Source organism: Bos taurus, chromosome 16 (assembly GCF_002263795.3).
Source record: "Bos taurus isolate L1 Dominette 01449 registration number 42190680 breed Hereford chromosome 16, ARS-UCD2.0, whole genome shotgun sequence".
Classification (NCBI taxonomy): Eukaryota; Metazoa; Chordata; class Mammalia; order Artiodactyla; family Bovidae; genus Bos; species Bos taurus.
In genome coordinates, this window is record NC_037343.1 from 56,331,220 (window position 1) to 56,344,802 (window position 13,583).

Sequence of the window (13,583 nt, forward strand, 5' to 3'; positions counted from 1 at the left end):
GATTGCATATTGTCATGAACTGGGGATAATCCTGTGATTGATATCTTAGTGAATCTTATCTAGAAAGAGGGCAGACTAGAGGGAGACTAAAGCTGTCATTGGTTTAAAAAAAGGGAGGGGGAATAGTCACTCATATTAGTCAGAAGGGAGGGTGTTTAGTCATTTTTGTGATTTGGACAATGTTCATGTTTTGCCTATGTGTGGACGTGATCTTGGAATGGTCTTGTTTCATCTTAATTTGTCTGCTGCTGATGTCCTGTGAACTTGATTTTATTTATTTAGGCTGCTCCCAGTCTTGGTTGTGGCATGCATGTGGGATCTAGTTTCCTGACAAGGGATGGAACCTGGGCCCCTGCATTGGGAGCACAGTTTTACCCACTGAACCACCAGGGAAGTCCCTGTGAAATTGTGTATGTTCAATGGGAGAACACAGAGGCCCACCTGTGAGAGTCAAGCCAGCCCCCTGCTGTTGGGCTGCTTTTCTCTTTCTGTTTTTGTCTGACTGCCCCTGTCTTCAGCCAGGACTGTGCCCACAGTCTCTCAGTGAAGAGCAGAGACATCTGCTCTGACAGTTCTGAAAGTCTTAGCAACCCCTCCTGGTCTCTTGCCCTGGGGACTTGTAAACTCCTGCAAAGACGACTAATCCTGCAAAGTCGTCTAATCCAATTCAAGTGAAACCCTTTCTGGTTTGTTCCTCTGGGGAACCTCAGCCTGAGAGACACTTATCCCCATGCTCACCTTGCGCTCTTTCATGAAGTTCCTGCTTTTTCACTTGTGAGCCACGTGGTGCCCCTTCTGTAACCCTTGGGTCTTTTCATTATTCACCTCTTGACCTGTTGTTCCCTCAAAGAATTGCCATCTTTGAGGGAAGAACCTGGAGGCTGGCAGGTGAAAGGCAGAGCTTGAGAGGGAGTGCTTCAGGGAAAAGGCTCCGTGAAGCTCTTTATCCATAACAGAGAGATTCAGAAACACTTAGAGCCACAGGCCTTGAGATTTCGCCCCTTGACTGATGCACAAATTCTCTGTTCTGTGTCCTTGACAAAGGGTCAGTCAGCCTGCTGGGAACACCTTCAGAACCAAGGCATAGGAGGTGAGGAGGGGGGTGAGGCTGAGAGTCTAGGGCTTGGCTTTCCTGTTCCAAACTTCAGGCCAGCTGACACTGGCCTGGGAGGTGGCCATTGGAATTCAAAGCACTCCCAGAGACCCCAGACCCCTCTCCAACACCAGCACCCAAAAGTCCTTCCCACAGAGCCACACCAGCAATCCGTTCCTTGGTAACAGGCATCATATTTTCATTTTCTTTTGAGTGGATGGGTGAACATTTAGCCATTAATACTTCGTGTGGCAGTAGTATGGTTTAGTTCCTCAGTCGTGTCCAACTCTTGCAACCCCATGGACTGTAACCTGCTTAGCTCCTCTGTCCATGGAATTTCCCAGGCAAGAATACTGGAGTGGGTGTCCTATTTCCTTCTCCAGGGGATCTTCCCAACCCAGGGATTGAACTCCAGTCTCCTGCATTGCACTGGAGAAGGAAATGGCCATCCACTCTGTATTCTTGCCTGGAAAATCCCATGGACAGAGGAGCCTGATGGGCTATATCCATGGAGTTGCAAAGAGTCAGACACAACTTAACAACTGAACTCCTGCATTGCAGGTGGATTCTTTACTGACTGAGCCAGCAGGGCATGAAGAACTATGCACAGTTACTTTCTTCCTTCACGGGATCAATAGGTAGAGCTGCTGAGGATATCAGGTATCTGGGAGAGGTGCTAAAATTTGGTAGAAGGTGCAGGAAGAATCCTTCAAAGGACCAAGCTAAAATTCTGCTACTTTACAGTTTTGCCTAGGGGTAAATCTTACAGGAGAATTTGAGGAAGGGGAAGCAACTGTAATTTGGGAGACAAGGAAGGAGCTGGTTGTATTACCAGTGTTGCATTCCAAGAAATTTGAAATATATTTCCCAAACTCTACATGGCCTTGAGGGTCTTGTCTCTCAAGGGGCTGCATCTCTGAAGAGCTAAAGAGTGAATGTTTGGTTCAGAGCAGTGTGACTGCCCCCAACGCCGAGAATATTGACGGCTGGCCTCGGAGTTGAGGTTCGGGGCTTGGCCATGGCAATGTGGACGGGGAGGGTTGCTTGGCATCTGATGGGCTAGGATAGGGAAGAAGTTTTCCTGGAAGAAAGTCTGTCCTCCATAGACAGTGTGAAAACCAACAGTTATGTGCTGCTTTGGAAGTTCTAGAACACATTTTAAGGACATGTCCTGGGGCTGCAGCCTCCATTCAGAGTGTCAAGAATGGGAGCTGACCTGGTAGCCAACGGCCTGTTACAGACGGGGGGCCCTGGTCTTCACCACTTTCTCTTGCCCTCCCTGACCCCTGCACTAGATCTTGCTGTGCCTGGCACTGCCTGGGTGACGGATGAGACGGAGAACTCCCTTGACGTGGAATGGGAGAACCCCCTGACCGAGGTGGACTACTACAAGTTGCAGTATGGCCCCCTGACAGGGCAGGAGGTGGCCGAGGTCACCGTGCCCAAGAGCGGTGACCCCAAGAGCCGATACGACATCACGGGTAAGAGCCAGCACTGGGGATGTGAGATGCTTGGTGTGGATGCTGAGGTGGGGACGGTGTGAGCAGTGGGGACCAGCAGCTGCAGCGCTGTGCACAGAGGATTCTGAGGCCTCGAGAATCACCTGAACCCTGACTCCAGGAGCTCACAGAGGTGAGCCCACTCTGAGGGGCCTGAAGACTCTGCTCCAGCATCCCAGGGCTGACTCCAGGATCTTGGAGCACCCGGGTCGCAGATTACACATCTGAAATGTTCTTCCAAGTCAGCTAACCCCTTGGAAGCCTCTGTGTCTCAGAGGGGATTTGTTGGCAGACAGGCTTTCTTTTTGGAAGAATGGAGTGTGTGTGTGTGTGTGTGTGTGTGTGTGTGTGTGTGTGTGTGTGGTGTGGGAGAGAGAGAGACATTGAGAAATTGGTTGAACTTGGTTTGTTCAGCATCATATGTGGAAGGAGTTGAGCTAGGCGGCCAGGAGTAGGGCATTCCTCATCCCAGGTGACTGAGCAAATACTGGAAGACTGGAAATCAGATGGCTGCAAACACAACGGGGCCACGCAGGGCTGGGTAATGTTTTGTGGCACCTGAGGCTTGCACAGTTTTCAGGACCCTCTTTAAGAAAAGTAACACATAAGCATGAATGCCCGCGCACATGGCCTTGGAAGGGGCTGGTGCAAGTGAGGGGCCCTGAGGTTTACCAGCTCCTTGGTACGTCCTCCTCTGGGGCTTTGTCCTGCCCTCCACCCTCTGATTTCTGTCTTGAGAGGTCATCTTGGGGTTCTCAATGTTTTGTGCCTCATACATGCTACCATTTGCCTGCATTTTGTCACCAAAGTCTGAATTTTTGTGCCACAAGGAACAAGCATTCAGGTGGTGGCTACAGAGAAACAACAAAAATTAAGAACAAAAAAGAAACAGAAAAGGCCAAGTAGAGTGAAGACAAAAAGAAAATAAAGAGGAAGAAGTTAAGTGAATTATTACAATAGGAAGGAAAGAAACTTTTGAGGGAAAATGATTGTCGGGAGCAGAAAAACATTTGGGCTATAAATACAGTTGGGAAATGTGTGCTTAATGGCCCCAAGGAAGAAACCAGAGCCTCATCAGATTCATCTCATCCATCTGGCCCGTAAGCTCCTCAGTGATGCCTCATGTTCCACTGGACCTGCAGCTCTTTAGCTGCCTTAGGTAGATTGTAGTCTTGAGGGGAGACGCACAGCCTCACCCTTCGCTCTGCCGAATCCCCGGAAGAGCAGTGCCGGGGCTCCAGGGTCCAGAGCCCGTTCTCAACCCGGCACTGGCTGCTTGTTTCCAGGTCTGCAGCCGGGGACGGAATATAAGATCACAGTCATCCCCATGAGGGGAGACCTCGAGGGCAAGCCGATTCTTCTGAATGGCAGGACAGGTAAGAACTGCGTGGAGGCACTGTGAATGCATCCTGTGCTCTCATTCTGCTATATTCTTGGCTGACTCCTCTTTGGATAAAAACTCTGTACTTCTGTGTATAGAGACAGCCAGTCTCTCTGTGTACTGACATTTCTGGCGGAGGGGCGCGGGGCAGGAGAGGGGAAGCAAACTTCTTCTATCTCACATTTTTCTTGCTGTTGAAAATCTCCACCTGGCTCTTGGAGTCAAGGGGATAGGCTGTTTCCAACACCTTTCTGCTTATTTTAATAGCTTCAATCACTGACTTCTTTCCAAGGCATTTATTATCTTGGACTTAGGCACACGGCTCCACAGTACCCAAGACAGGTGATTTATAACTTTTTGCTTGTCATTTCGGTGTTTTTTCATGACAAACACACTCAGGGAGTTTGCTTTAAAATGTCAAGAGATATTAAAGACTTTCGCAGGGGAGTAGCAATAGATTTAGCATCTGTGGATTAAGAAAATATATGATGACAAATGTTGCTCTGAATCAGTAATATTTGACAGTAAGTTTGTAATTTATTAATCAGAAAAGAATTTGAAATCATGGTAGTTTTATATGCAAGATGTCCTATGTAATTTTTAGTTTTTAGACAGTGCTTGAGCCCGTATTGAATTGTGAGCCTCGTGCAAACACTCTGTGCTCCTGCCAAGTCACGTTGGGAGGCTGTGAGCTTGATGCCGCTGGGTAAAGGCTAATCCTTGGAGCCGGCAAAGAAGGGATATTTGAATTGGAGACTTTCTTGAAAAGTTTTGTAGTTCTTTTCAATTCAGTCCTGGCAGTAGCTGGTTGGGGTGGTGAGAATAAGAGTGAGATGGTGCAAGAATTGAATTCACTGTTTCAGTTGCCTAACAGATTGCATAGCTGGGATGTGAAAGAATTATATAGTTGGGCAATCATAAAGAATAAAATATACATTAATTTTTCACCATACAGTGTATACTGTACAGCCTGCATGAACGGTGGACTAGTGAATCACCATCAGTGAGCTGGAAAATGGCAGGATTTTCCTTGCTTCTAGAGGCTTTTTCTTTAGCTGTGAATTAATTGAGAGCTTACCATGCCCCAGGCATTACACTAACTGTGCACTGCTCATGAATTATCTCATTTAGTTCTGATTATGATCCTGTGTGGTAGGTCTTATTATTATTTCTAAGTCACATATGAGACAGCTGAGGCTTAGAGAAATTAAGCTTAAGATTGCCCAGCTTGGAAGTGACAGGGCTGGGTCTGGAACCCCGGATGTCCACTTTGGTGAATGCAAAACTAAAAGGGCACCTACATTTATTTCCCTGTTCATTGTGAAATTGAAAGTTTCTGTCATTCAGTCGTGTCTTTTGTGACCCCATGGACTGTAGCCCACCAGGCTCCTCTGTCCGTGGAATTCTCCAGACATGAATACTGGAGTGGGTTGTCCTTCCCTTCTCCAAGGGATCTTCATGACCCAGAGATTGAACCTGGGTCTCCGGCACTGCAGGCAGATTCTCTATCGTCTGAGCCACCAGGGAATTTCTGGTTAATTTTCATACTCTTTACTCCCTGACTAAAAAAATTCTGTGACTTCTCATTGTCTTGGGTAAGATAGAGTCCTTTTATCTTGGCTTTTGTGGGCTCATCCAACCTGGGCCATTGTCGTGCCCAGAATTTCCCACCAGGAAGCTTTCCTGCAACTGGACTCTTCTTGGGGTTCCCTAACACAGAAGACTTCTCTACCTCGTGGGTTTGTTCATGTTGTTACCCCTGCCTGGAAAATTCTCTACTGTTATCTCTAGCTGTCAATTAAGTCAGTTCAACGAGCATTAATTGCCAAGTATCATTGGGTCCTAGAGACATGGTTCCTTTAGATATATAGATGACGAGCCCTGGTCCCTGCCCTTCAAGGGCTCACAGCAGTAACATCACACATCCCTCCAGGGTCAGCCCCTACACTGGCCACTCCACTGAGGCCTTCTAGGACCATGTTAAATGGCAACCATTTTTGCCCTTGAATTTCTAGAGCATTTAATTACAAATGGCCTTGAATTGCCAATTAAACTTTCAAGTGTATTATCCTAGCTAGAACATGAGTGTTCAAGAAATATTTTTATTGCTTATTATATTCTAAAAGCAGGATGGGATATTTTATTGGATTGCAAATAAATTTTTATTATGTGCCTTATTAACATGACCAAAAAAGACACAATAATTTCTAAGGTCAGGAAACACTCTCACATCTGGCTAGACTGTTAGTTAATTTAAGAGGGAGGGGAAGAATCTCTCTTTTCTCCAGATGTTTTGCATTCCGTGCGATGGAAAAACACACTGGAATATAAGAATGGCATATGCATGTACAGGGTGGAGCTGGCACAGTTCAGATATTTTTCATTTAACGAATCACTCAGCGGAACTCAGACCATGGAAGAGAAAGTGTTGACTGAAAAATCTTACCCTGTTAATATGCTCAAAGTGCACTGAAAAGCACTTCTAAAAACCTCAGGACCAGGTTAGCTTCTGGAGAAGCACACATCAGCCAGGCCAGTGTCTCCAGGGAGAAGTGTTCCCAAACTTCCCCATCAGACCCTCACAACTGCATCACATCAGATGACCAGAGAGGCAGGCCCCTCAGACCAGGAGAGGTGATGCTCCATCTGTAACATAGAAAGTTGGACTGCATGAGTTTCAAATTCCTTCTCTTACTTTTTTATGTTTATGATTTTGTAATAACATCTGTAATTCATGCCTTTCCATAGTGAGTCTGAAACAAAGGACCCCTTGCTTTTTCATAATCTCACGTGTTCCCAGGCACATTAGAACATACGGTCTAGCGTATTCACTTGTTAACAATTTTCTCAGAACTTTTCCCCTGAGACTATGCTCTGAAATAAGTTTTGGCAACTCTTACTATCCTTTTCACTTGTCATTGCTTCCCAAACACAGTGCTTCATTTGAAATGGCCCAGCCCCTAAAACTTTCCTTCTCTAGCTCCTTTTTGTTGCAAGATGAGCTCCCGTATCATTCAGAACTCCTGTCTCTCACAGCCACCTCACACCTACACCTTGTAGCTGAAAAATAATGAGAATCTCTAGCCTTTGAGGCCCCACTGTGTTCTAGGTACCGAGGGGCTTCATGAACATTATCTTTCGTCCTTCTACTAACATTGCAAGCATTGTTATTCCCATTTTACAGATGAGACTGTTGAGGCCTACAAAGTTTAGGAGATTCAGAGTAAAGTAGTGAATGACATTTGAGTTTAGAGTTGCTTTCCAGAAGCAAAGTTAGACGAGGACAGCAGGAAGATGGATTGATCTCTGTGAGCACATTCTCTACATATGATCTTTTGAATAATTTTATTGCCACAATGAACAGCAGTGGAGGAGACCTGAGAAAACATAGCTACTATAGCTCTACTAAAGAGGTACTATACATCTCTCTTCAGTGAACTCACCTTCAGAACAGTAGTGTAGGCCCTGTCCCCGTCCCTGCCCTCAAGCCCATGTCTCCATAGATTTTAGGCCCTGACTATGCCATTTTCCACATGCCAGCTAGGTGGCTCACATGTGGCTGTTGTGAATGGAGAAGGCTGTCCCTAAGCCTGTGGCCATGGGTTGGAGTGTGGACCTGTGCTGTTGAGGGTGTCCGCATAAACCCAGGACAGCTGTAACCCTACCCAACCGTGTGGGGGAATCTTGTCATAAAGCAGAAAAACCTGTCCTTACGTGCTAGAACTCCTCACTAGCCTTTTCTGTATCCCCAGTTTTGTAGATCTCTCTGAAATGGGGCTCACCTTTATTTGAGTGTGTGTGTGCTAAGTCACTTCAGTCGTGTCTGACTCTTTGCGACCCTGTGGACCACAGCCTGCCAAGCTCCTCTGTCCATGGGGTTCTCCAGGCAAGAATACTGGAATGGGTTGCCATGCCCTCCTCCAGGGGATCTTCTCGACCTAGGAATCGAACCCGCATCTCTAATGTTTCCTGGACTGGCAGGCAGGTTCTTTACCATTGGCGCCACCTAATACATGCACTCAAAAGTGAATCTCTCCTATCAAGCCTCATAACTCTTGTCTTAGATGTCCCTCACCTCCCATGGCCCCGAGAAAGTTCCCACCAGGGCTGCTAGTGTCTGGCAGGTGGGAGATTGCAGCCTGAGGAGGAAGCTGGGGCCAGGGCAGGAGGGCCCATCTCCCAGTTGAGCCACGGCTGTGATTCATCTCAGATTTGGCCAGCTGCAGCAGGCTACTAAAAGGCTTTGTTCCATGGAAAAGACTGTTTATGACCCCCATATTCATTCTTGGCAGAGAGGGAGGTCTTGGTCCTGGTAAGCTGGCTCCTTCCAGTGATGTAGTGCATTGCGGGGGGTCCTATCACTGAGGCTTTCCTCCTACATCTGTATCTTGGCATCCGATTCCCATCCTGAAATTTATCAAGGAGAGGAGCAGCTCATTGAAGAGCCTCTTAAACACGTTGTTGTTGCTGTTTTTAGGGAGTTGAGAGAAAGGGGGCGGGGAGTCCCGAGTTCCAGGCTAGCCCGGCCTCTCATTGACTTTATGAGTTTGGAGAAGTCACATGTCCTCTCTGAGTGAGGTCTCTGTAACTCTGACATGCTATGATTCTATTTTGCCTCCTACCTTCTCACTGTTCATAGCCGAGATGGCTTTTTCCTGGTTCTTCTCTGTTCCTGGGGGTGCTGGGACTGTTGTGGGGAGGAGGAGGAGCCTCAGGGCTGTGTGTCAAAATCAGGCCTTGTGCCAGAAATCTGTACTTCCCTGGATCGGTTCCCATAATCCTTGGTGGTAGCTTAGCCCTGTTCACCCAAGTGGGACAGATGCAGTCTAACACGTCTGTTTAGGACTGTCCTTAATGCACAGGCAGTGATGGAAAGACAATATTCAGTTTCTTTTTCTTTCTGTTTTTTTAGAAGAAGATTTCCTTCATCTTTCTTTTTTTTTTTTTTTTGGACTTATCATAATTTTATTATATGTAAAGGCAAGCCTGCCCTCATTACTGTTTATGTTAAAAACATTTTATCAGAGTATAGTTGCTTTACAATGTTGTATGAGTTTCTGCTGTATAGCAAAGTGAATCAGTTATATATATGCAAAATGGTACAGATGAACCTATTTGCAAAGCAGAAATAGAGACACAGTCGTTGAGAAAAAGTGTATGGACGCCAAGCAGGGAAAGAGGAGGTGGGATGAATTGGGAGATTGGGGTTGACATATATAATATACACAACTATGTATAAAATAGTAAACTAGCAAGAACCTCCTTGATGCTCTGTGGTTGTCTAGATAGAAAGGAAATCCAAAAACGAGGGGATATATGGAAACATTCAGTTTCTTCTTTGAGGGTCATTCTCTAATCTTTCTGATCTCTGTTTCCCAGATATTAGAGTATTGTAGTGGCTGCCACAGAGCTAAATTGGTGTGTAATCCTATAGGTGGCCCTTTGTCTCATGCTCATTCCTTATGTGCTTTTTCTTCTCTAAGAAGAGGTGTGTTACATAAGCTCACTTTTTGCGAATGACCTGTAAAACTATAGTGTTGAAAAAGCCAGGTGCCATTGATGGACCACATACTACATGCCAGGTGCTTTTCATATATTATTCTATCAAACTTGATTATAAAAACATAAGGCTTCCTCCATCTAGCCATGTGGATTTGATGGATCTTGACAGGGCTGCACACTCAGGCAGCCCTCACCCTACAATGCCGTGGGCCTGGGCTGAGGGTCCTGGCAGCCATAGTGACAAGTACTGATCTGGGGCAGGGGGAGGTGGTGAGAGGCCTGGGGGTTGTACAGATGTGGGAGAGGGTGGGGGCCAGGGACTTCAAGAGGCAGGACTCTCTGGGTGTTCCCCATCCTCACTTTGCCAGTCAAAGTGTCCCCACTCCCAGTTTAGCACTGATTTCCCCAAAGTGACATATCACCATTGGAGGCTCTCTTCATATCCTCCCTGAATGTGCAGAATCATGCTTTGCACAGAAAGGGGTAATGGGGTGAGGAGGGAGCCCTGTCCCTCAGGGTACACACTTTCTCCTGAGCATCCTCGTAGAGCCTGCTTGAGCCTCCGGAGGCCCAGGACTAGGCTCTTCTGGTGTCTGTGTTCTGAACGCACTGCCCTTTCATCCCAAGAGACCCACTTTGCCAGTGGGTGTGAGATACACCCAGCCCCAGTCTCCCAGAGGTGACAGCCTGGGACCATGTCCTCTTTCTAGTTGCCCCTCCAAGTTCCAATCCACCAGTGCTGCTGGATTTCAGGTCACAAGAAATTTTCAGATCATATTTTATTTTATTTGCAACTGATTATTATCATTTTAGCAGTGGGCTTCCCTGGTGGCTCAGATGGTAAAGAATCTGCCTGCAGTATGGGACACCCAGGTTTGATCCCTGGGTTGGAAAGATCCCCTGGAGAAGGGAATGGCAACCCACTCCAGTATTCTTGCCTGGAGAATCCCATGGACAGAGGAGCCTGGTGGGCTATGGTCCATGGGGTTGTAAAGAGTTGGACACGACTGAGCGACTAACGCTTACACTTTTTTTGCATTCTTAGTAGTAGTCATAGTTCTGTAAGAAGAGGCTGATGGGGGCCTTTCCCTGGTGGTCCAGCAGTTAAGAATCGGTCTTGCAATGCCAGGGACATGGGTTCAATCCCTGGTGGGGGAACTAAGACTTCACTTGCCTCGGAGCAACTAAGCCTGCATGTGCAACGATTGAACCCGTGCCACAACTAGAGAGTCTGCCTGAAATGCCGCGTAACACAATGAAGTTCCTGTGTGCTACAACTAAGGCTGGATGCAGCTAAACAAATAAATACTAAACAAAGAAGAAGAGGCCAATGGTAGTGGTATAAGGTGGAAATTTGTAGTCTTAGGTAGATGGGACTGGATTCAAATCTTGACTCTACCAGTTACCAGTTAATAAGTCCAAAAGCAAACCTTTGGTCCTATTCCTCTCCTCAGCCTCTTCTGGAGACTCTACCCTCCCTCATATCTCCTCCTTTCTTGTGTTTCCTGCCTAGAAGAAGTTCCTTTAGCATTTGTTGTAATACCAGTACCAAAGATCTCCCCATCTCTGTAAATGTCGCCACTTTCTGCAAATTGCTCAAGACCCAAACCAACAAGTCATTATAGTCATGTCAAATTCCCGAGCAGACTCTGGCAGCTCTGTCTTTGCAGTCTCCCCAGTCCTCTTTCATCTGCCACAATTGTCCATGTTCCTGTCATCTCACACATTAACTGTTGTAGCGGCCTCCTAGGGGACTCCGCTCTTGACCTGCGATAGTCTGTACTCTCTCCAGCAGCCAGAGGGGTCCTTTTATAACATGTCAGATCATACTATTCTGTGAGCCACCGCCCGCCTCTGCCACCCCCAGAAGCTTCTAATCTCATTCTGTGCAAAAGCCAAGTTGTTACAATGACTTTCAAAGGCATCCCCTTGCCTCCTTAGCCTCACTTTCAGCCACTCAACCCCCTCACCTACTCTGTCCTGATGCCCTGGCCTACTGCTGTTCCCCGAATACATGGAGCAGGGCCTTTGAACTCGCTGCTATCTTTGCCTGAAGTGAGGTCTCCCAGATTGTCCATGGCCCGATGCCTCATTCCACTTTGCTCTTTGCTCAGATGTTACCTTCTCACTGGCCTTCCTTCTAAAATCCCAAGTGTCTTTCTTCTCTCACTTTGTAATTCCTTTACCTTGCCCTATTGGGCTTCCTAACACTATCCCCACTTGTTTATTGTTTGGCTCTTCCAAGAGAATGTAAGCTCCCTGGTTGAGGGTCTTTATTCTCTTCATTGCTTATATTAGTTTCCCAGGGCTGCTATAACCAAGTACCAAAACCTGAGTGGCTTAAAACAAATTGAGTGTCTCTTGGTTGTGGAGGCTGGAAGTCTGAAATCAAGGTGTCAGCAGGGCCACATTTTCTCCGACAGCTCAAGGGGAGGATCCTTTCTTGTCCCTTCCAGCCTCTGGGGTTTGTTGGCAATCTTTGTGTTTTGTTTTGTTTTTTTTAACTTTTTTGTTTGTATTGGAGTACAGTCTATCAACAATATTGTGATAGTTTCAGGTGGACAACAGGGGGACTCAGCCGTACACATACATGTATCCATTCTCCCCCGAACTCTCTTCCCATTCAGGCTGCCACATAACATTGAGCAGAGTTCCCTGTGCTATACAGTAGGTCCTTGTTGGTTATCCATTTTAAATATAGCCGTGTGTACATGTCCATCCCAAACTCCCTAACTATCCCTTCCCCCCATCCTTCCCTCTGGCAACCGTAAGTTTGCTCTCTAAGTCTGGGAATCTGTTTTTGTTTTGTAAATAAGTTCATTTGTATCATGGCTTTTTAGGATTCCATTATATAAGGGATATCATATGATGTTTCTCTTTCTCTGACTTACTGAGAAGTCATTCTTTAGGTTCAGCCATGTTGCTGCAAATAGCATTATTTCATTCTTTTTACTGGCTGAGTAGTGTTCCATTGTGTGTGTGTATATGGATACATACTAATATATATCTTCTCTACCCGTTCCTCCGTTGATGGACCTTTAGGCTGCTTCCGTGTCTTGGCTCTTGTGAACAATGCTGCAGTGAACACTGGGGTGCCTGTTCACATGCCTGTCTCCTCCTTGAGTGTCTTCATCTTGTCTTCCATTTGAATGTGTCTGTGTCCAAATTTCCCCCTTTTGTAAGGATCGGTTCCACCACCATAAAGACCTCATTTTAACCCTATATCTCTAGACCTCCAAATGAAGTCACATTTTGAGGTGCTGGGGTTTAGTACTTAGATTTATCTTTTTGGTAAGGGGACACAATTTAACTCATACCACTGCTGAGTCTCTGGCTCCAAGTAGACACTCAATGATTGTTTAAAGAAGGAATCAGGATCTACCATTTACTGTCTGTGTAGTTTGGGCAATTTATCTAATCTCTCTGAGTCTTGCATATAATTAGTGATCTCAAAATGGTAACCATTATTAATTTTGCAAACTAGTACATGGAGGACCTGGTGAATGCCTTATGTTGTTACTATGAGGTCTGATAAAGTCATGAATTAAAAGCACCTGGCACTTAGTGTGTGGTTAATAAATGGCAGTTGATTTATTAACCAAAATATGCACTGTCTGAGGTGATAGGACGTATTTCATTTCCTTGCACACAAAACACAGCCACTGTGCTCAAGAAAAGTGCACTGGTGTCAGAGAACATAGCTATGTAAAGTTGTAACTTCTCTGCTGGAAAATCCTTGGCCAAGAGAACTAGAGCAGGATGAGGAAGAAGAAAAATGCTCAGATTTCCTTTCTGTGTGTCTTCACCCAGAAGGATACCAGTCTATATGTAAGGCGGGGTCTTGGGGCAAGCATCTTTATCAGTGACCTTGATGGGTGCACTCAGATGAATCACTTATTAAGTTTGCAAATGGTAAGAACCTGGAAAGGAAAGTGGGCATCTTGGATGAAAGACTACATTATAAATGGAATCTGCAAGATAAAATATAATGAGGATAAATGGTGGGTCCAGGACATGTATGATATGCAAAAATTGGGAAGATGTGGTTTAATGTGGAGATCCTCAAACTTTGATGGACATCAGAATCACCTGTGCAGTTTTGTGTATC

The 13,583-nt window shown here is 46.0% G+C and overlaps 1 protein-coding gene across 2 annotated transcripts in view; it reads left to right on the forward strand.

Moving 5' to 3' along the window:
• TNN (tenascin N) overlaps positions 1-13,583 on the forward strand; it is a 72,803-nt gene that overhangs the window by 17,488 nt on the left and 41,732 nt on the right. For both annotated transcript variants that reach the window (XM_010813339.2, NM_001205841.3), the window contains 2 exons: positions 2,389-2,574; positions 3,879-3,968. In XM_010813339.2, coding sequence (XP_010811641.2) covers positions 2,389-2,574; positions 3,879-3,968 — 276 coding nt within the window. The remainder of the gene's footprint in view (positions 1-2,388; positions 2,575-3,878; positions 3,969-13,583) is intronic.